Here is a 20,819-nt window from a genome sequence, read left to right as displayed (position 1 = left end):
TCCAGACACAACTGTAAAATTTTGGATGTCAGAGCATTTATAAAAATATCTTATCATCATTTTAAAACTATGACCAACTTAAAGGATAAGTTCACCTTTTGTAAAAATAATTGTAAATGCACATCATTTTGCAGGTGTAAAAAAAAAAAAAAAGTGCTTTCATTCTTTTTTTACACTGCCGCCTGTAAAGCATTGCACCCGCAATCAGCAGACTCTCAGACACTCTGCCTGTACCTTCTGTATGAATGCTGTGGCTGTGTGGGCGGAGCCCCACGCAGCTGCACTGTTTGTTTGTAGACTGTGACAGCGGGTGTGGGATAAGGATCCCCCGCCTGGTGTCACAATAAAGGATCCAGTGGGGGGGGGGGGGGGGGGGGGTTTGCACACAGGTGCATTTTTCTAACATGTTGTGGCAAGAAGAAAGCCATTGTTGGAAGAAAGTAAAAAAAAAGTCTTGTTTGCAGTTTGTGAGAAGCCATGTGGGGGACACAGCAAACATGTGGAAGAAGGTGCTCTGGTCAGATGAGACCAAAATTGAACTTTTTGGCCTAAAAGCAAAATGCTGGAATGGTTTAGATCGAAAAGCATATTCATATGCTTTCATATGCTCATATTCATTCATGTGTTAGAATGGCCCAGTCAAAGTCCAGACCTAAATCCAATTGAGAATCTGTGGCAAGACTTGAAAATTGCTGTTCACAGACGCTCTCCGTCTAATCTGACAGAGCTTGAGCTATTTTGCAAAGAAGAATGGGCAAAAATGTCACTCTCTAGATGTGAAAGCTGGTAGAGACATCCCCAAAAAGACTTGCCGCTGTAATTGCAGCAAAAGGTGGTTCTACAAAGTATTGACTCAGGGGGGCTGAATACAAATGCACGCCACACTTTTCATATATTTAATTGTAAAACATTTTGAAAACCATTTATCATTTTCCTCCCACTTCACAAGTATGTGCCACTTTGTTTTGCTATATTACATACAATCCCAATAAAATACATTTAAGTTTTTGGTTGCAACATGACAAAATGTAGAAAATTTCAAAGGGTATGAATACTTTTTCAAGACACTGTAGAAAGAAAGAAAGAAAGAAAGAAAGAAAGAAAGAAAGAAAGAAAGAAAGAAAGAAAGAAAGAAAGAAAGAAAGATTATACTTAGAAGTTTTGAGGAAATACTAGAAACCCTACAAAGTAGCTGTCTTTAAAACACAATCTTGCACCATATCATCACTCAAAGCATTAATCCTGTCTGGTTTCTTTGTTTGAACTGCAACAATAAAACTTTATTAAAACTACACGTATCATTTCAGATCATGCATACTATGACTTTTCCCTTGTGCATGAAGTCTGTTTTTGCTATTTCCAATTGCTCAACAGGTATGGGCCACATCAGGATGCTGATCCGTTCAAGCCAAGAGTACCTGCAATAATCCAGCATTTTATTGCTTACAAGAACCAGGACCATGGAGCCTGGCTGCGGGGTGGAGATGTTTGGCTGGATAGCTGCCAGTAAGTTTAGAATTTTTTACAGCCCACGATACGAAGCCTCCTGTTTATAGTGCAAGTATTTCAGATAATCGACTACCATAACCAATGGCAGATGGCATTTTCTAATAAAGCAAACAATGAGACTTAGGCCAACAGCTGGAAAAAAGTAAAGTTTTCTGTCATATTACTTACTGCTTTAATAATATTAACCGTTCATTTTAAAGGGGAAAACATCATTTACAATAAATAATGGGTTTTCATCATCTTAGATTTTATAAGACTCTGGTTTGTTGATGAGATCACATTTGCAGCTTGGCTACTGTAAGGAAATACTCCTTAACTTGGAATGCTTTCAAGTAACCCACAGTAAATTTCTAGGCTAATACTAATATTTTAACAGCCTTTCCACCCCTAAAGATCTATTATATAAGGCTGTGCAAAGAGCAATAATAATGTGCAACAACTATATTTATTTCTTGGTACCACTATAGCTCAGTACTATTGTGAGGTCCTAGTGCAGAAGCATATAGTTTACAGTACACTTTGATGTTTTATGAAATAGACTTGTCAAGATTGAAATATAGCTGCATTTTTTAGTCTTTTGAAAGTGCACCATAGATGGTAAAAACATTTTCTCATTCAACCAACGGGCTAAATGGAAAAAAAGACTTGACTCCCCCATCCACACATTCAAGTTGGATGGGGAAATCCCTCCCACTGAGTTACATTGTTACATAGTTACATAGTAGGTGAGGTCGAAAAAAGTCACTAGTTCATCAAGTCCAACCTATGTGTGTGATTACTTGTGTCTTTTTTCGACCTTTCGAGTTGTATTCTGACTGACAGGGAGACTTTCTTGCTATCAGAATGCTGCTGGCTATAGCCGGCAGTGCTGATGGAGCAGGGAAAATCTGACAGGGTGGTTGTACAGAAGGTGATCTGTAGATCGCCTTCTGTACAGCCTCCTTGCCAATACATGGATCAAAATTCAGCCAATACCTGCTGAACCAGCTGAATTTTGATCCATGTATGGCTAGCTTTACTGGCTTCACTAATTATTTAGTCTTTGACCTGGAACAAGCATGCAGCCACTGAAGTGCTCGGACACCTTATACTCACTTGCTTGTTTGGGTCAATTTCTCAAGTTATGAAAGAAGGATAATGACTGACTGCACCTTTCAAAGCAAGTCAGCAGTGGCAGGTGTCTAAGAGGATCATTTTAGGGCTGAGGAGCTCTTACTTGTCCTCATTTACGCTTAGATGAGTCCTTCTGACAAATGCCAGAGCTGCCAGACCCAAGCCTGCGGTCTTCAAAATTATTTTCTTCATACATGAACTGTTGCTTTTTTTTTCTACAGATTTTCTGATAATGGCATCAGCTTAACCTTAGCAAGGTAATTATTTCAATATTTTAACTATAATAGTCAATTCAAACCAGTAAACTCCAGTATAGTCTATTAATTACATCAATTGTTTTCTAGTGGAGGGACCTTTCCAGATGATGATGGATCCAAACAAGAAATTAAAAATAGCTTATTTGTTGGCGAGAGCAATAATATAGGGACAGAAATGGCAGACAACCTCATATGGGGACCTGGAGGCCTTGATCACAGTGGAAGGACATTACCTAGAGGAGTGTAAGTACTAAAATACTGTTTTTTTCTTTTTGATTTGGTAGCTACAGTACAAAATGTAGAATGACTTAAGTTGGCCATAGATGGATTGAAGTTTGGCTGGTTGAGCAGGAACCAGCTGAATTTCGATCAGTCTATGGGTAGGCTGGTTGTACTGAAGTCCATCTTTTAATTGACTTCAGTACAACCAACGTATTGTTTGTTTTTTTCGCCCAATCACTGCCAGAGACTATAGCTGCCAGCAGTGATAATTGTATTCTGCTGGTGGGGAAGGCTCCCTGTCGGCAGAATACATTAGTGATGTGGGACACACTGACTGTGTTGATGGGGGAATCGAAAAATTTTCTTTTCTTCACTCCATGGTGGAAGGAAAGAAAATTGCACAATGTATGGCCTGCCTAACGTTTTCTTGTCTGTATTCAGGAATTTTCCTATTCGGGGAATACAGATTTATGATGGACCAATCAATGTAGAAAACTGCACATTTCGCAAATATGTCTCCTTGGATGGAAGACACACCAGCGCAATTGGTTTCCGCCTAAACAACTCCTGGCAAAGCTGTCCCAACAACAATGTGACTAAAATCACATTTGAAGACGTGCCTGTAAGTTTCTCCTCCCATGTGACACAAATTTTTTTTTCTAACATGCCTTTAGCAGCTTGTGAAAGTTACAGTATTGCACTATAGGCTATTGAATTACATAACCTAAGGTTGTATATTCGAACAAGGTTGTAAACCCTTCTGTATACCCAGTGAAGTGAGTGGCCTCAGGTGATACACAGATTTGAAACAAATCCTCCTACATATGTTGTACCTGTTTATTTGCAGTCCTCTCTTCTCTACATCCATTCAAAGCCTGGAATTTGTAAAGCTTGTCTAAGCAGTCAGAAAAAAGTGAGCAGGGAACTGAAGTAACACTCTGCAGAGCTCAATGAGGAGAGCTCTGAGAGCTGATTGGAGGGAAGGGGACATACTCCCCTTCACACAAGAAAAGAGCTGAGGCTGTCAATCAGCTGGAGCTCCCTTCCCTGTTACCCTTTTCTCTTGGTGTCAGGAAAACTTGTCAGAAGGGAGTCATACTGATAGCTGAGGAACAAGGCAACAGACAGAAATGACACTCAGTGCTCTTAATAAAGACAGGTATACACTATAAAGGGAAATGCTTTGTTCATATTTCATGTCTGAGGTTTACAATCACTTTAAGGGACATTGTTAAAAGGCACAAGAGAACAGTGCAAAATCCAAAGTAACCAATTATAATGTATTCACCTTTTAGACCAGTGATTCTCACCTTTTATTGAGACAATGGGGGTTATTTACGAAAGGCAAATCCACTTTGCACTGAAAGTGCACTTGGAAGTGCAGTCGCTCTAAATCTAAGGGGTAGATCTGAAATGAGTGGAAGCTCTGCTGATTTTATCATCCAATCATGTGCAAGCTAACATGCTGTTTTTTATTTTCCTTGCATGTCCCCCTCGGATCTACAGCGACTGCACTTTCAAGTGCACTTGCAGTGCAAATTGGATTTTCCTTTAGTAAATAACCCCCATTGGCTCAGTAGATTGATTCAACATCTTCCATGATCCAACAGTAAAAAAAGAGTTTATACTCACACAATAAAAATATAGTAATACAAAACATGAATTGAAATCCTTGAGAGCTCGGGATGTGGCTGGATATTACTGTAGGGGGATGGTGGTTTTGAAGAGGGTTAGGGGATTCTGCAGCAGACTTGGTGGCCTTTTAGGTGATTGTGTTTCTGGCACTTCAGGCTGGGAGCTTGCCAAAGACAGAGGGGTACTGTAGGTCACTTTGGAGGCTGGGGGTACTATGGGGGCACTGTTGGGGCTGGGAGCGTTCAGGGAACCTGGGGGCATTATGATAGATTGAGGGGAACTATGGGCCACTATGGGAGGTTGGGTGGCACTGTGGGAGGTTAGAGGATCAGCAACAGGCTGAAGCATGGGAGATGGGTGGCTGTGACCAGGCAGTGGGCCACAGCCTGGTGGTTGAGAAAATTTTAGTTCTGACTAAGAGGCACGGAGGCATATGGGCTTCTCAGGAACACAAGTCTAGCTGTAGAAGTAGATGTGTTACTATAATCTATAGGGCTCCAGAGCAGAAATGTAAAGGGGACCCCATACATTTCAGGGGAATATGCACCCACTGACAATAACAGAAGAATTACCTAAAATACACCCCCTTAACTTCTCCATAGAGATCTTACTTATACTCCCTAACACTAGTAACCAGGCAGTTTGAATGAGTTACTCCACAATTTTCAGGTGCTGCTAAGATATTCAGCTTGCTTGTGAGTTGGTGCCGTGCAGAGCTTGTGCTGTCTACCAAACCAGAGGAGCTTCTCATTTGTGATAGCCTTAACTAAGCTGATAAAAAATAAAGCTGCCCTGGACCCTCCCCTGTCTAGCTGATGGGGCCTGGGCCCAGTACAACAGGACTTGTTGTAGTGCCTTATCAGCGGCCCTGACTATGTGATCAATGTGCAAAAAAGTAGACTGCACTTCTTAACTTCTAAGCCAGTGATCATAGTGAATGTTCATCACGAGGGAGAAAACTTACTGCAGTGAAAGGGCAAATTATTATTTTTCACAATTCCTTTTCAGATCTGGAACAGCTCCCATTCCCCTTGGGCTTTGTAGTAGCCTCACTGGCCTCTATGGCTATATAGTGCATATGCATACACTTTGCACATGCATGCATAATATTTTACTATAATGAAGTTCAGAGGTTAAGGTTGGTTAATATCTATTTTCTGCTATTTTTTTTTTTTTCGGTACAGAAATGTGTCAGGTCTTTGACTGATGGTGCCAAATGACAAGGAAGCATTTATTTGAAAGAGACTGCTGTTGCAGCCAAATCTTCAGGCCAAGTCTGAATGATATTACACAAGCACAGCCTCTGTCTGATGACATGTCAGGGAATACTAGACACTGCCACTAAATTACATCTCATACTGTAAATTCAGAGCTCATTTATCATTGCTGATGCAAATCTCAGCAAGAATGATAGCTTAATCTAAAGCCCTGAAATTGTTGAGTTTTTCCATTGTTAAATGTGTTATAGTCACTCTGACCTAGATTATCTCAATTCCTGGTTTGAGAATGCATGGCATTGTGTAATGCTGAGGCTGTTGAAGTCCCTTCCTCAGTTTAGTTGGTACTTACCTATTCTAAAAAAATCATTTTAATGCTAACAACTGGAATAATAATTAGTACATGTTCTACATTGCATAATATTATAGATTTAAATGGAATCAATCATATGGCCATTCCTGAATTTACTATGTCTAATCCTAGCGAACCTTCAGTTTTTATCAGTTAAATACATTCCAAGTATATCAAAGCAAAAGGTATTTAAAGTCTTACAGTTCTTTAGAAAATGGCCACATTCTGAGTAAAAAAGCCTGTCCCCAGCCAACAAACTCTATAGAAGGACCCTTGTTTGGAGGCAGTGGTCTGACATGCCCTCTGCTGAGTCAGAGCTAGAGGTCTCCAATCAGAAGGGGGCATGAGCTGGTGACTAGTTTGTAAATTGTATATCTTGTTCAATTATGTCTGTGAAGGCCTCAGACATATCCATGTTATTCAAAGGAAAAATGTAGTATCCGTTTTAAAAGAGAAGTATGGCTTTTTTTTTTTCTCAGAATCATACTTACCTAGGTGGAGGCAGCATCTGACGCCCACCAGCTCTAAGACTGAAAACCGAGTGTTCAAACACGCTCGGTTCTCAGGACTCCCTGAGCGGAGAGCTGGTGACTGTCAGTCACTGGCTCTCTGCTCTGCCCCCCCCCCTCGTTTACGGGAGCGCTGGGCTGTGGAAGGGGTGGGAGTGGCCCACTTAGGCTCTCAGCGGCTCACTGAGATGCTGAACTGGGTGCCGGTCCAGGCATGTGGGTGGATCCCTTTATTGACACGATCTTGCCTGCGCCTGGACCAGCTCTATGACGTCAGCCGACAGCGGGCTTCAGCCCATGTCTGCTGAAAATGAATCACAGGAGTGCAGAATGAACCGCACTTCTGTGATCCACAGGGAAAGTACAGCCGAACAAGCTTTGGCTGTACCTCTCCTTTAAGCGCTCTGGAGCAAGCTGTTTACATGCCGTGGTCATGATGCTTTGTGTCGCGGCTGCTGCAAATTTAACTCAACATGCAGAGTTGACAGGCAGCACCTCCTTTCAGACTCAGCCTATAAAGTCAACGGGGCTGTGCCTTAAACAAACCAAATCCTTGGCTCATGGTTGCAGTGCATTAGCCCCATTATAAGCTTCTGTTTGGGAGAAAAAATACAAACCCAGAAAAAAAGGCATTCAGGAGGCAGCAGGAACACCTGACAGTGGCTGCTTAGTCACTGTCTGAAAATCGATCTACCGTGTATCGCTTTTCAGAGCTTAGGCTAGTGTGAACCCAGCCTTACAATTCCTCTATGCCAGGCATGAAAGTTGGATTCATAGTTTTGATTCAGTTAATATGTCATAAACTGGAGAAACAAAAGGGAATGTACTAAATGCTGCTTACAAAGTTAATTCTTTTTTCACCTCTTTACCACAACCCATTTACCTGCACTAAGAGTTTTAGAATGTGTAATTACTAAATGCCCCACTATTTCAGATGTCCTCCAGAGTTTTCTTCGGTGAACCTGGGCCATGGTTTAATCAAATGAATATGGATGGGGACAAGACCACGGTTTTTCACGATGTGGACGGCTCAGTTTCAGAATATCCAGGGGCATTTTTGGTGAAAGATGATAACTGGATGTTGAGAAATCCTGGTTGCTTGGATGTACCAGACTGGAAGGGAGCCATCTGCAGTGGAAATTATGCACAGGTAAGTACCGCTAGCATTATCCACATAGCTTGGCCTAATGGATGAAACCATACAACCAGTCATAATCCATTTGTTCTGGAATGTTTTAAATCTAATAAGGAAAATAACAAGAAATACAGTATTTAATAGGACATACTCATAAATTTGTATGGAATCCAGTACATGTATTGGAGAGAACTGGATGGTAGACAGACAGTTTAAAGTTCTAACAAGCTTGATAAACTGTTTGCGGTTGTTTGATAATGTCTACAACCACCATAGTTTTTTTTTTTTACTAAACAGTTACTCATAGAAATAGTAAATATGAACCATGACAAGATATAAACAGGACTGCTGTCAGAAATCATGGGGTCCCATACAGCCCAGCTGACATGTTCTTTGATAGTCCTGTCGGGGGGCCTTTGGTGAAATATCAGGGTCTAACTTTTGAGAAAGAGAAAAAGATTGAGGACACAAATTACTCAGTCCTTTCTTTGCAACCTTTAGGGTCTAAACAGACACCCAATGTCTCACTTTAGAGACAGAGAAAAAGATTGAGGACACAGATTCCTCAATCCTTTCTCTGCAGCCTTAGCTACAGAGTGAATGAATACATTCACTCTGTACAGAGCCTCCCTGTTTGTTCACAAACTGAAGCATTGTAAACAGGGAGGACCACAGGGGGATCGGTTCCAGTGATTGCTCTTACTCCTGCTGCCTGGGCCCTCCATTGAACTTATGTGGCCTGGGCCCCGTACAGGAGGGCAGGTGCTACCCACTTATCAGCAGCCCTGGCTGTAAACACACAGTATGAAATGATCACAGCCAGGTCACATTATATTGGCCTTGAGTCCATGTGAGCCACTTATTATTTATGATATTATAGCAGTATCCACTGGTTTGTATTACTTGTTCCAAGGTATGAACTGTTAATAATGTTTCATTCTTTGCAGATTTACATTCAGGCTCGAAGACCAGCTGATGCTGGAATGACTATCATTAAAGATGAGTATCCCGATAATCCATTATACTTAGAAGGAGCTTTGGGGAAAAGTAATCACTATCAACAATACCAGCCAGTAATCACCTTGCAAAAAGGTTACACAGTGCACTGGGATAAGACCGCCCCCGAGGAGCTGACTGTTTGGCTTATTAACTTCCAAAGGTAGGTCATGCTTTTGTCTTAAAATGAGGTGGTCTTAGAAGCTCATCATCTAAAATGGGCCCAGAGGGCTATTTAAGATAACATCTGTTCAACAAACCCATTTGGAAAAGTAGGACAAACAGAATTTGTGATAACATGCCCTCATTAAAGTAGCACAAAACCATTCCCCTCTGTGCTGTTATGGCTACTTCTCCAATATACTTTTCTCCTGAGACTGTGAGACTTGATACAGACCTCTTTTGCCAACAGTCCATTAATCACTGTTTAATGTTTCTAAATTGCAAATAATACAAGAAATAAAACTTGAAAGATAAAACATCTAACCCAAAATGCTCTTTGTGGTGTTATTATTTGTATTCCCGGCACTAGAAAATGATTTCCTTGGGTTAATTGAAATGTTTTTGCTAGAACTCCTTGCAATGTGCTTTGAGCCAGGAAAAAATAGCCATCTCAAAATGTAATATTTTTCTTGGCCACTTGATTTCTTAGGAAATTCGATGTCAAGTTCCTATTACTTGTGGTAACACATGATTCTCCTATTTTAGGAATGACTGGATTCAAATAGGATTTTGTTATCCTAAAGGGACAACATTTTCCATCCTCTCAGACATTCACAATCGGCTTACGAAGCAAACGAACAAGACAGGAACCTTTGTACGAACCTTCCAAATGGACAAAGTGCACCAAGGTTACCCCAGGAGGGGATATTATTACTGGGACGAGGAAGCCGGGTATGTGGTCTTACACAATATGGACAAACAATGCTAAAGCCACAGTAAAGTCAAGCCGAATGTAGTGATTGCAAATGTGAACAAATACAGAAAACCACAAACTTTTGTTAAACTTTTCCTCCGTCTACTCATCAGAATGTAGACAACATTGTTCAAGACAGAATAAAATAATATAAATAAAGTATAAATGCTGTTCTGGGGGGGGGGGGGTCTTTACATACCCTAATTATTCTTGGGAGGGGCTTTGGTTCATTGTGATCCACTCTTAATTATTATATTTTCTTTCCAATATTTGTTATTGTTTTGGTTTAACAAACAAAATTAAATACAGACATACTTATCCATAATTATATTTTGTTGTTCACCAAGCCCTACTTCCTAAAGGCGTCAGTGTTCATTTTGCCCCAATGAAGGCTACAAGTCCAAAAAACAAAAAAAAAAAAAAAAAAAAACAGGTTTAGGTTAGAGAAACAAGAGTGGCCTGTTTACTTATATTATTTCTACTTGATTGGATAACTGAATTGAATATCCACACAATTTTTACTGTAAACATTCTCAGATTCTTTAGTAAATTAGCCTCAATGTTTAAAGAGGAAGTAAACCCTGATGGATTTTACTTCCTCTTTATTCCCCTGGAAAGTAAAAGCAAAATGGGCTAGTATTAATTGCACTTACCTGCAAACGAAGGCCCTGATGTCCCCTCTGGTGGCCGCGTCCATCTTCACCCCTCTTCCTTCCGGGGCCGTGGACTCTGGCTCTGTGACTAGCCGAAGTTGCGTGACGTCACTCCCGCGCGCTGACGGTCCTAGCACGAGCCCTATAGAAACGGCATGATCATGCCCTTTCTTTAGTGCGCATGTGCCGATGACGTTGGTGCAAGCATATATGGTAAATATCTCCTAAAACATGTAGATATTTTCAGTACCTACAGGTAAACCTTATTATCGGCTTACCTGTACCTAAAAGTGGTGTGTAATGCCCTGTACACACGGTCGGATTTTCCGACGGAAAGAGTGCGATCGGATTGTGTTGTCCGAAATTCCGATCGTGTGTGGGCTCCGTCTGACTTTTTCTGTCGCAATTTCCGACACACAAAGTTTGAGAGCTTGCTATAAAATTTTCCGACAACAAAATTCGATCGGTTAAATTCCGATCGTGTGTACACAAATCCGACGCACATAGTGCCACGCATGCTCAGAAGATATTAAGAGACGAAAGCTATTGGCTACTGCCCCTTTTATAGTCCCGACGTACGTGTTTTACGTCACCGCGTTCAGAACGATCAGACTTTCCGACAACTTTGTGCGACCGTGTGTATGCAAGACAAGTTTGAGCCAACATCCGTCGGAAAAAATCTGATGGATTTTGTTGTCGGAATGTCCGATTAATGTCCGACCGTGTGTACAGGGCATAAGGGTTTGCCTGCCATACACTAGTAGATTTTTGGATGGATGTTCGTGGCAAAAAGTTGTACTAACATTTGTACACAAATTCTCAGTACATTCAAAGACTTGACGAATGTTTTTCAAAAGTACATTTGTTTGTTTTTAACATTAAATTTTGGAACAAGTGTAATTTCCCAAACGAAAACCGTATGCACTATTTTCCATCCTGCTCCAGCAATCACTACTAAAAATGGCGCGGCCAATACCCGGAAGAAAATACATATTACAAAAGCTAATATAGGTATTTTTAAACCTCGTTTTAGTCACCCTTCAATATGTAAGGCTTAGAAATACATTGTTGGATCATTATATTTAAAAAAAAAACTAAAAAAAGTACGGGGTTTACTTCCTCTTTAAGCAGCATACAGATTATGCAATTTTCTACTTCCACCACAGGTTGAAGGAAAGGAGATTGCTTGAATTCACCATCAACACAGTCACTGTTGACGGGGGAATCCTTCCCGCTGCTCTATTGTGTTCTGCCAGCAAGGAGCCTTACCACCTTCATAACACAGTGATCACTGCTGACAGCTATAGATGCCGACAGCAATTGCATAATAAAAGATCCGACAGGCTGAATTTGATTGATGGATCGACTTCAGTACAACCAGCCTGTCCATAAATGGACTGAGTCTCAGCCTGTCCCTGCTGAACCAGCTGAGATTTGATCCATCTATGGCTGGCTTTAAACTTACCATACATTTATAGATATCTTTTGGCTGAACAAAAAAAAAAATCTAAAGCCGCGTACACATGAGCAGAATGTCCCACAGAAAAAGTCCGACGGAAGCTTTTCATCGTCTTTTCCAATCGTGTGTATTCCAATCGTGTGTATGCCTTTTTTTTCCGAAAATTCTGACGGACCTAGAAATGGAACATGTTCTAAATATTTCCGACCGAACCAATTCCTATCGGGAAAACCAATCGTCTAATTGCTGTTCCGACAGACCAAAAACGACGCATGCTGTGAAGCAAGTACACGACGGAAGCTATTGGCTACTGGCTAATGAACTTCCTTTTTCTAGTCCCGTCGTACCTGTTGTACGTCACCTCGTTCTGGACGGTTAGACTTTGGTGTGACCGTGTGTATGCAAGACCGCTAGAGCGGAATTCCGTCTGAGGTCCGTCAGAGAAACCTTCAGAGTTTATTCCGACGGCAAAACCGGTCATGTGTACGCGGCATAACAGATTGCTCCATCCACCCTAAACATGGATGAATTAGACTTACATACTATTGTATTTCAACAGCCGACACCTACTTCCTCTCTACATGCACCAATGCTTGCTACTGCTGCACATCTTTTTTCAGGGCGAGTTTCCTGATGGTGACAAAAAACAGTGAAACACGTCTATGCGGTGTGCATTGCCACCAATGCTTGTAGTCTTTTTTGGGAGCGTATGTGGCATGGTCACAATGCAGGAGAACAACTGGAAGACAAGCAGAGTCTTGTCACTGTATAACGAGAAGTACCTGAACAAGGGCCTTTATTGAAGGCTCACCAGGAATTGTTTTAAAGCCCAAGTTCAGCTAAAAAAAAAATCAGCACAAGGGAATTTATTTACATTTACTAGGTTGTTTCTGTGCTGCTGGTTGATGAAATCCTCCTCTTCCCATGCCCTCACCCCTAACAGCCCCCCCCCCCCCCCCCCCCCGCGCGTCACTTTGCATATTATTATGGTGGTGGGGCATTGCTTTGGAGCAGGAAGTTTTCATCTAAAGGAGGACACAGCAGTACAGGGAACACATCCTACTGAAGGTAAGTAAAGTCCCTTGTGCTCATTTTTTTTTAGCTACACTTTAATGAAAGCTACAGATCTCACAATATTGAAATTATCATATGACATCGCAGATTTTGAGTGGGGATATCTGAATGATGCCTACAGTTACAGACATCATTCAGATATCTTCTTTTATAGCTGGCAATTCCCTTCACCATAAGAACAATCATAGTGGCTGTTCAGCCGCTTGATCATTCTTACAGGCGGTGGGAGAGGACGCCCCCCCCTCCTGCCGGTCGTTGACCCTAGAGATTTCTGGCGGGCAAGATGGTCCGTGAAGTCTCTATGATCGTTCAGAGGCTGGGCGCTATGTTATGACATCACTCACGGCCTCTGCATTTGAAAAAATTAGCTGGGAAACCGAGATCATTCGTTTTATTTTTTTTTATTTCAGGCTTTGCAGGCTAGGGGTGAGATCTGGGGACTTATAAATCCCAGATCTCGCTGTAAAAAGGACCTCTCATGCCCTATTCCTTCTACAAGGGATGTCTACATTCCTTGTAATAGGAATAAAAGTGTTTAAAAAAATGTAAAAAGAAAGCATCAAAATATAAAAATAAAAGTAAAATAAACAATAGAAAAAAAAAAGAATTGAATGCGCCCCCCATTCCCGCGTGCTCGCTCGCAGAAGCAACTGCATATGTAGGTCGCGCCCACATATGTAAACGGCGTTCAAACCACACATGTGTGGTATCGCCGGGAATGTTAGAGTGAGAGCAATAATTCTAGCGCAAGACCTCCTCTTTAGCTCTAAACATATAACCTGTAAATAAATTTGGGGGTTTTGAGGAATTTTCTATTAAAAAAATTACGATTTTTATATGTAGGAGAGACGTATCAGAATCGGCCCGGTAAGCAAGTAGTTAAGGGAAAAAACTGACTATATATAGCAGCGTTACCAAAATACACATACCTGTAAGAAAGAATTAGTACTTTTAAAAAAATGTAACAAATGAGCACATGCGAAAGCATATATTATTCTTAATTTTAGAACACTGTTCTACTGCAAGCTAGTGTAACTCAATATCATGTAAATATGCATAAGCCTTTCGTTCAAGTGCCTCATGTTCTAAATTCACGTTTTTTTTTTAGGCTGCTCTTCATAATGCTGAAAGGCCAGAATGAAAAGGAGAAATTTGCATTCTGCTCAGTGAAAGGCTGCGAAAGAGTGAAGATAAAAGCCGATATTCCCAAAGGCTCCGGTGTCAGTGACTGCCAGGCTTCGGCCTACCCCAAATATTCCCAAATACCCATAGTGGATGTGCCGCTGCCAAAGAAGCTGCATGGGAATGATTTGGTAAATGACCCTATTAAGTTTTATGAGAGGTGGGGTGCGGCCTCTATTTTGTGGCGATACTGTCTTAGGAATTTAGGGAAATCATAAAAAGTTAAACTTTGTGTGCACAGAAAGTTTTTTTTAAATGTTTTAAACTTGTTTTTTTTGTTTTATATGAACATTCATATGGCCTAGACACAAACGAATACACATATTACAACTATCTAATATTTGTTTTTCATTATAAATTATTAATATTTAGGACTAGGCAAGGCAAAGTTTTCTTTTCCACAAGCCTCATGGAAAGCAGTAAATAATTAGGAATATTTATTACAAAATGTCCTTTTTTAAATCAGGAAAATACTTTTTTGAATATTCAAATAACAATTGAATGCATCTGATACATACAAAATTATGATAATGGCATGTTACCAAATTTTGGCAGGACTAGAATTTCATTTGCTGTGCTTAAAGTCCGACAACAAACATTTGTTGGCGGAAAATTTGAGAACCTGCTAGCCAATATTTGTTGGCGGAAAGTCCGAAACAAATGTTTGATGGAGCGTACACACGGTTGGACTTTCCGCCAACAAGTTCACATCCAACATTTGCTGTTGGAAGATCCTACCGTGTGTACGAGACATAACCCTTCCAAATGAAAAAAGAAAAACAAATTATGAGTTATACTCTAAATGTTAAAGGAGAAGAATAGCCGAAGCTTGTTTGGCTGTACTTCTCCTGTGGTTCACAGGAGTGCAGTCCATTCTGCACTCCTGTCACCCGTCTTCAGCAGACAGCGGGCTGACATCACAGAGCCGGTACAGGCTCGGGCAAGATCGTGACCATATCCAGTCAGGATCCGCCCACATGCCTCGACCTTCACACGGCTCAGGCTCTCAGCACAGCAAGTCGCTGGTAGCCTAAGCCGGACGATCCCGCCCCCTCCACACCCCAGTGAGCGAGGGGGGGGCAGAGCAGAGAGTCGTGACTGACAGTCACCAGCTCTCTGCTTAGAGAGCTGTGAGAACCGAGCGGTTGTCAGTGTTTGATTGCCCAGTTCTCAGCCTTAGAGCTGGAAGGGGACAGATGCAGAATCGGACCGATGCTGCATCCACCTAGGTAAGTATGATTGTTAAAAAAAAAAAAAGTTCCCATACTTCTCTTTTTAATACATTTAAAATGTGACTATTACAGGAAGAATTACACATTTCATAACTCACATATTTAAAGTTATCACAGTAGAGAATGATTACCATGGATGTCCATATGACATCTATATAAAGGAAAGTAACAATAGTTTAGTTTGCACTTTATAAATATAATTACTTATTAAATGCTCTGAGGTTTAATTGAGCAATTATGTTAATTTTACCAATGAAAAATCTAAGTGTCACAAATCTAAATGCCACAGGTTCTTTATGATAAATCTGAAATAGGGACTTTCTGAGGTCTAATATAAGAACCTTTAAATGTCCCATTCAGTCTCACCTTAAAGCAAACCTTAGGTTCAAACAATAGTTCTAGAGAAAAAAAAAGACATGTGAAGGAAGAAAAATTGCTGCTTTATTCTGCAAAAAATGTATGTGAGTGCACACCTGGTAAATAAGGGGGTAGAGTGAAGTTGATTGAGTGTCGAATCTCATGGGCCTGGGAGTCATGACCTGATAATTCCCATCTTATGTTCAGTACTAGTATTTACATTGATATGTTCCAGCTAAAAAACGTTCTTCTTTTTCAGAAGACAAAGGATCACTTACTGGAGCTCAAAGTAGAGTCTTACAACACCAGATACTTCCATCTGAAGGATGACTTTGCTTACATAGAGGTAAGAACCTATTGCATTTAAGCCTTGGCTTTTACTATATACTAATGCCAAAGTAACACTGGCACTTGTGTTCCCTGCTCTCACATATGAAATATATTTACACAGCAAATTTAGACATTCACAATGGTCTGTCAGATTTAGCTATGCATGACAAAAGATTAGCTAAAAATAATGATATTGCATTACTGAAAAATGACAATAGACCCAAATTACAGTAGATATACATTTCTATTGAAGTTTTTGCATCCTTTGGTACTCACGAAGATGACAACAACTTGGCAGTTAGGGTTTCCCTCAAAACATGTAAAGCTGGCCATACTAGTAGAATTTAGTTCAACATTTTAGTTGGGTCAAATTGACATTAGTTTTCAACCGCAGTGACAAGAAAATTCAAAGGAGCTGGATGACATTTTTTTATTGAACTGATTGCCATCACATATATGTGTAGCGCTACCCCCGTAGAAGCTGCTGGGTAGGATGGGGCCAGGTCCTCTGTTCTGTGCCTTCTCAGGAACCTCAGCCCCCCTGACATACTACTTTGAGTGTACGAACATGCAATATAACAGAAAATCACTGAAAGTAATACTTAGCCAGTTGATAAAAGCAAACTTAATATATTGTCACCCAGTGTGGTTGGTAACTAGGCAGGCATAAAAATGGATTAGCAATGGTAATAGCACAGTTTAGCATACAGGGGGATTAGTAATAAGGACTAAGATGATACTTGGCAACCAGATAAGCATAAACTGTAGCAAGGTCACCTAAAGTGCAGCAGTGGGCCGTAATAAAGCTTAAAGTGGATGTAAACCCAATTTATGGAATTTGAGTTAGGCACATCTATCTGTAGTGACTTGTTATCTCTCTTCAAATAACTAAGTCCCCTAGCTGTCTCTTGCTCCTTAGCTCTGTTATAAGCCTGATAAGTTCTCACACATTCTCCGAGATGGGAGATAGAAGTGTGTGTTGGGGGAGGTTGCTATAAATGGATTAGCAGTCCCCTTGCCATCTAACAGCAGACCTATGTACATTACTTCCTTCCTTTGCCTATGAGGAGAGGGGGTGTGTTCCTCTTGGTGTATGCTAACCAGGGAGAGAAAAACTTTAACACGATCTGCACTTTCTAAAGGATATATGCAGCTGAAGACAGCAGATATACATGTAAAACTTTATAGGGAGAGTTGTTTCATCTCTGTGTATCATCTGAGGCTGTTCACTTTACTGGGTATATGTGGGGGTTTACATCCACTTTAATTTACCAAAAACAGGAACTATACTGCCAAAGTGCATAGATGGTAACTGTGCCAGGCCTAAACCAACTGGATGTGCAGAAATGAAAGAAAGAGGAGCATGGAACAAGGGAACTTGCAGGATAGTTTTCCGGGAGGGGCAGTCCTTTATATTGTTCTTCTGCCGGCCATCGTTGGGGCCCTTTAAGAAGCGCTGGTGTACTTAACACCAGTTTTAATAAACCAGCATGCAGTACAGGTGCAATAAAGATGTAATATAAGCGTGGCATATTTAATGTCCTGCCTCCGGTAACTCAGTCCCTGCTTGCATGTATCTGCTTTCAGTATCAACAATGGGCAGTGAGCCCTCTCACCAGTCCCTGTGGTGTGGCTGTGAATTCTCTCGATAGAAGGGGGCCCCCTCAGTCTCTCTACAGAATGACTCCAGTGATCAGTGGTAGGAAGTAGAGGGTGAGAGGATACTCCATTCTCGCAGCGACAGCAGTGCAGATGCAATTGCTGTAGGCTGTGCTGCACTGCCCCAGTTGTTACCATTCCCAGGTCTCAGATGCAGACTCTCTCAGCAGTGCCCTCATTATTTCCCTAGATACCAAGAGGAAGAAGTTCTTAGAGCAGTCTGTAAAAAAGTAAAAAACTATTCCACCAGCCCCCCCCCCCCCCGCCTCGGTGTTCTATGGGAACTGTAGTGTAAAGGGTCCATGGGTCCCAGTCTATAGCTACTGTCCTGGATTTCAACTCCCATCATCCTCAGCATAGAAATCCATGGGCTTTTCTGGAGGGAATAGTGCAACCACACATCCAGCATAGCAGTGGAAAGTGAAAGTAAAACTGACTGTAAAGAGGACAATGTTTCCTTTCATGTTTCTGTAGTCAAGCATCTGGCTACATATGTTTATTCCAATGTGATCATAATGTGACTTTGGGTAGTAATGTTCCTGGTCTATGACCATGTGCTTGGTCACCGCCAGGTCTCTTGCTGTCTTTGTATTTGGCTATTGTATTATGCAGTATGTAATAATAATAATTATAAATAATACAGAGTGATGTCAGTTTATTTCATCTACTACCACTGAAACATCAATATTATTTACATTTCAATATTTTTTATTAACAGGTGGATAACAAAAAGTATTTCATGCCAGAAGATGGAATACAAGTAGTTGTGATTGATGGATATCAGGGGAGAGTTGTAAACAGTACAAGCTTTAAATCTACAGTTCTCCAAGGAATCCCAGCTCAGCTTGATAACTATGTGACAAACATAAAAGACAAGTGAGTATATAATATCTTAAAGTGGATGTAAACCCAAATTTTTTTTATCATACTGTAGAGTATAAGATTTCCTATCATTTGAGCCCAGTCCTGCCACACAGAGTTAATCCATCTCTGAGCAATCCTCTTTTATTGTTCAGTGAGAAAAATCTTGACAAACTGAGAAAAACTTTGTCAAATCCTCCCCCTTGCTGTGAGTGACAGGTGATTTACATCTCGTGCACTAGCCTAAGACATGCATTATTTTTTAGTTCCCTCCCCCACTCCTTTCTTCAGCAGCTCTGCAAGGATTGGCTGTTCTACACCTCACTGTGATTTGGCATGCTGAAGTCATGTGGTTACTTTCCTGTCTTTTCACTGGATGTTAGAGGTCATAGCAGAAGTTCAGTGTTAGAAATACACAGGAGAAAATACATATTGACAAGGGGAGTGTAGAGGTGGGCGGGGAATCTACTGACATCACGACTCCACCCACTGAGCTCCAGACAACAGACCCACCCACAGAATCTGCAGTTTTTCGGCTCTCATAACAGACAGAGGGGAGACATTTGACAGGTAAAGATACATGCAGGAGGCATGTATATCCTTATAGATAACCCCTATGGCAGTAGTTTAGAAAGGATGACATTGGGTTTACATCCACTTTAAGCCTAAACCTAAAGGGATGAAATGATATAGATAATGAAGATAGATAATGAAGTAGGCATATGGTTAGATGCTGCTGGCAACTCTACAGTATTTCCTTTCTAGGCTTTTAATACAGATAAGGATCATGTATATAATATGCAATGTGAATCTAGTTGAATAAGACATTTATGACTGATTCAATGGACAATAAAGAGTTGCAATGTGCTTTGTTTCAGCTCCATTGTGGTCATTGTATCGAAAGGAAGACTTTATCACAAAGGACCCTGGATCAAGGTGTTAGGAAGACTTGGAGCAGGCGCTGATCTAAAACTAAAAGGTGAGCATGGTTCCGCTATTTTAGCATCTTCTTCCAACTGCATGAGATGACATAAAACAGAAAAATATCATTCATCAAAATTTTATAGGAGATTATAAATTAAGACTAAAATAAAATAAGAATATTTTTTAAGAAAGCTCAAAATAAATGTCAACATTTTCTACCTAAAAACACAACAGTCATATTCAGATGGATAAACTGACAATCTCACATTTGTGCTGCTGTCTAGGGAAACAGCTAAAAAAAAGAAAGCTGTCAAGATTTCTTTTGTCCCGTCCCCCCCCCCCAACATAAGTGGAGAGCAGTCTCTCTTTTTCTCCTTCACTGTCCTGTATAGATAGATCCCTTTGACATTAAAGCGGAGTTTCACTAAAAAAAAAAAATTTAGATGTCAGCAGCTGCAAATACTGCAGCTGCTGACTTTTAAAATAAGGACACTTACCTGTCCCGGGGTCCAGCGATGTCGGCACCCGAGACCGAGCCGTCCCTCGATCCTCGGGTGCTGCCGCCGCCATTCTCACTGAGGGAATCAGGAAGTGAAGCGTTGCGGCTTCACTGCCCGGTTCCCTACTGCGCATGCGCGAGTCGCGCTGCGCGTCTACACTGGTCCCCGTTGTGTTGTGGGAACTGTGTATTTCCCACAACACAACGGGGGTGGGCGGGGAGTCTGCGGCTAGCTGCGGCTAGCTATACACGGAAGTAGGTGCAGATACCTGTATTATACAGGTATCTGCACCCCCCTCCCCCCTGAAAGGTGCCAATTGTGACACCGGAGGGGGGGGAGGAATCCGATGAGCGGAAGTTCCACTTTAGGGTGGAACTCCGCTTTAACATCAATGTTCAGCTGAACCAGACATTCATGTTTATGGATCACCTGGCTGATGGTATGTAGCGTAGTCCTCAAAAGTCTATGGATACTTGGATACCCACATACACGATGCAGACAATTGTGTGAGACAGTTGATAAGTACCAGTAAGGCCTCATGCACACAGGCATTTTTACAGCTGCTTTTTTGAGCTTTTTTTTCAGCTTAAAAAGGCCTGTCTATGTCTATGGCTTCATGCCCACCTAGGCATGAAGCCTAGGTTTTTGAGCTGCAAATGGCATAGGTGTTTTTAAGCTGTAAAAAAAACCCAGGACCAGTGGGTTCTGAGAGACGTTTTTCAGCTGT

General features: G+C 41.1%; 1 protein-coding gene across 6 annotated transcripts in view; it reads left to right on the top strand.

Annotated features, from left to right (window-relative positions):
• CEMIP (cell migration inducing hyaluronidase 1) overlaps nucleotides 1-20,819 on the top strand; it is a 200,677-nt gene that overhangs the window by 172,162 nt on the left and 7,696 nt on the right. For 5 of the 6 annotated variants that reach the window (XM_073618470.1, XM_073618465.1, XM_073618466.1 and 2 more), the window contains 11 exons: nucleotides 1,375-1,506; nucleotides 2,844-2,879; nucleotides 2,967-3,122; nucleotides 3,543-3,723; nucleotides 7,749-7,964; nucleotides 8,897-9,108; nucleotides 9,654-9,839; nucleotides 14,156-14,360; nucleotides 16,078-16,164; nucleotides 18,526-18,683; nucleotides 19,547-19,647. In XM_073618470.1, the coding sequence (XP_073474571.1) occupies nucleotides 1,375-1,506; nucleotides 2,844-2,879; nucleotides 2,967-3,122; nucleotides 3,543-3,723; nucleotides 7,749-7,964; nucleotides 8,897-9,108; nucleotides 9,654-9,839; nucleotides 14,156-14,360; nucleotides 16,078-16,164; nucleotides 18,526-18,683; nucleotides 19,547-19,647 (1,670 nt within the window). The remainder of the gene's footprint in view (nucleotides 1-1,374; nucleotides 1,507-2,843; nucleotides 2,880-2,966; nucleotides 3,123-3,542; nucleotides 3,724-7,748; nucleotides 7,965-8,896; nucleotides 9,109-9,653; nucleotides 9,840-14,155; nucleotides 14,361-16,077; nucleotides 16,165-18,525; nucleotides 18,684-19,546; nucleotides 19,648-20,819) is intronic. The other variant, XM_073618471.1, reaches the window with a different exon arrangement.

Source organism: Aquarana catesbeiana, linkage group LG03 (assembly GCF_042186555.1).
Source record: "Aquarana catesbeiana isolate 2022-GZ linkage group LG03, ASM4218655v1, whole genome shotgun sequence".
Taxonomy (NCBI): Eukaryota; Metazoa; Chordata; class Amphibia; order Anura; family Ranidae; genus Aquarana; species Aquarana catesbeiana.
The sequence above is the reverse complement of the archived record's forward strand: the minus strand, read 5'-3'. Positions and strand labels throughout refer to the sequence as shown.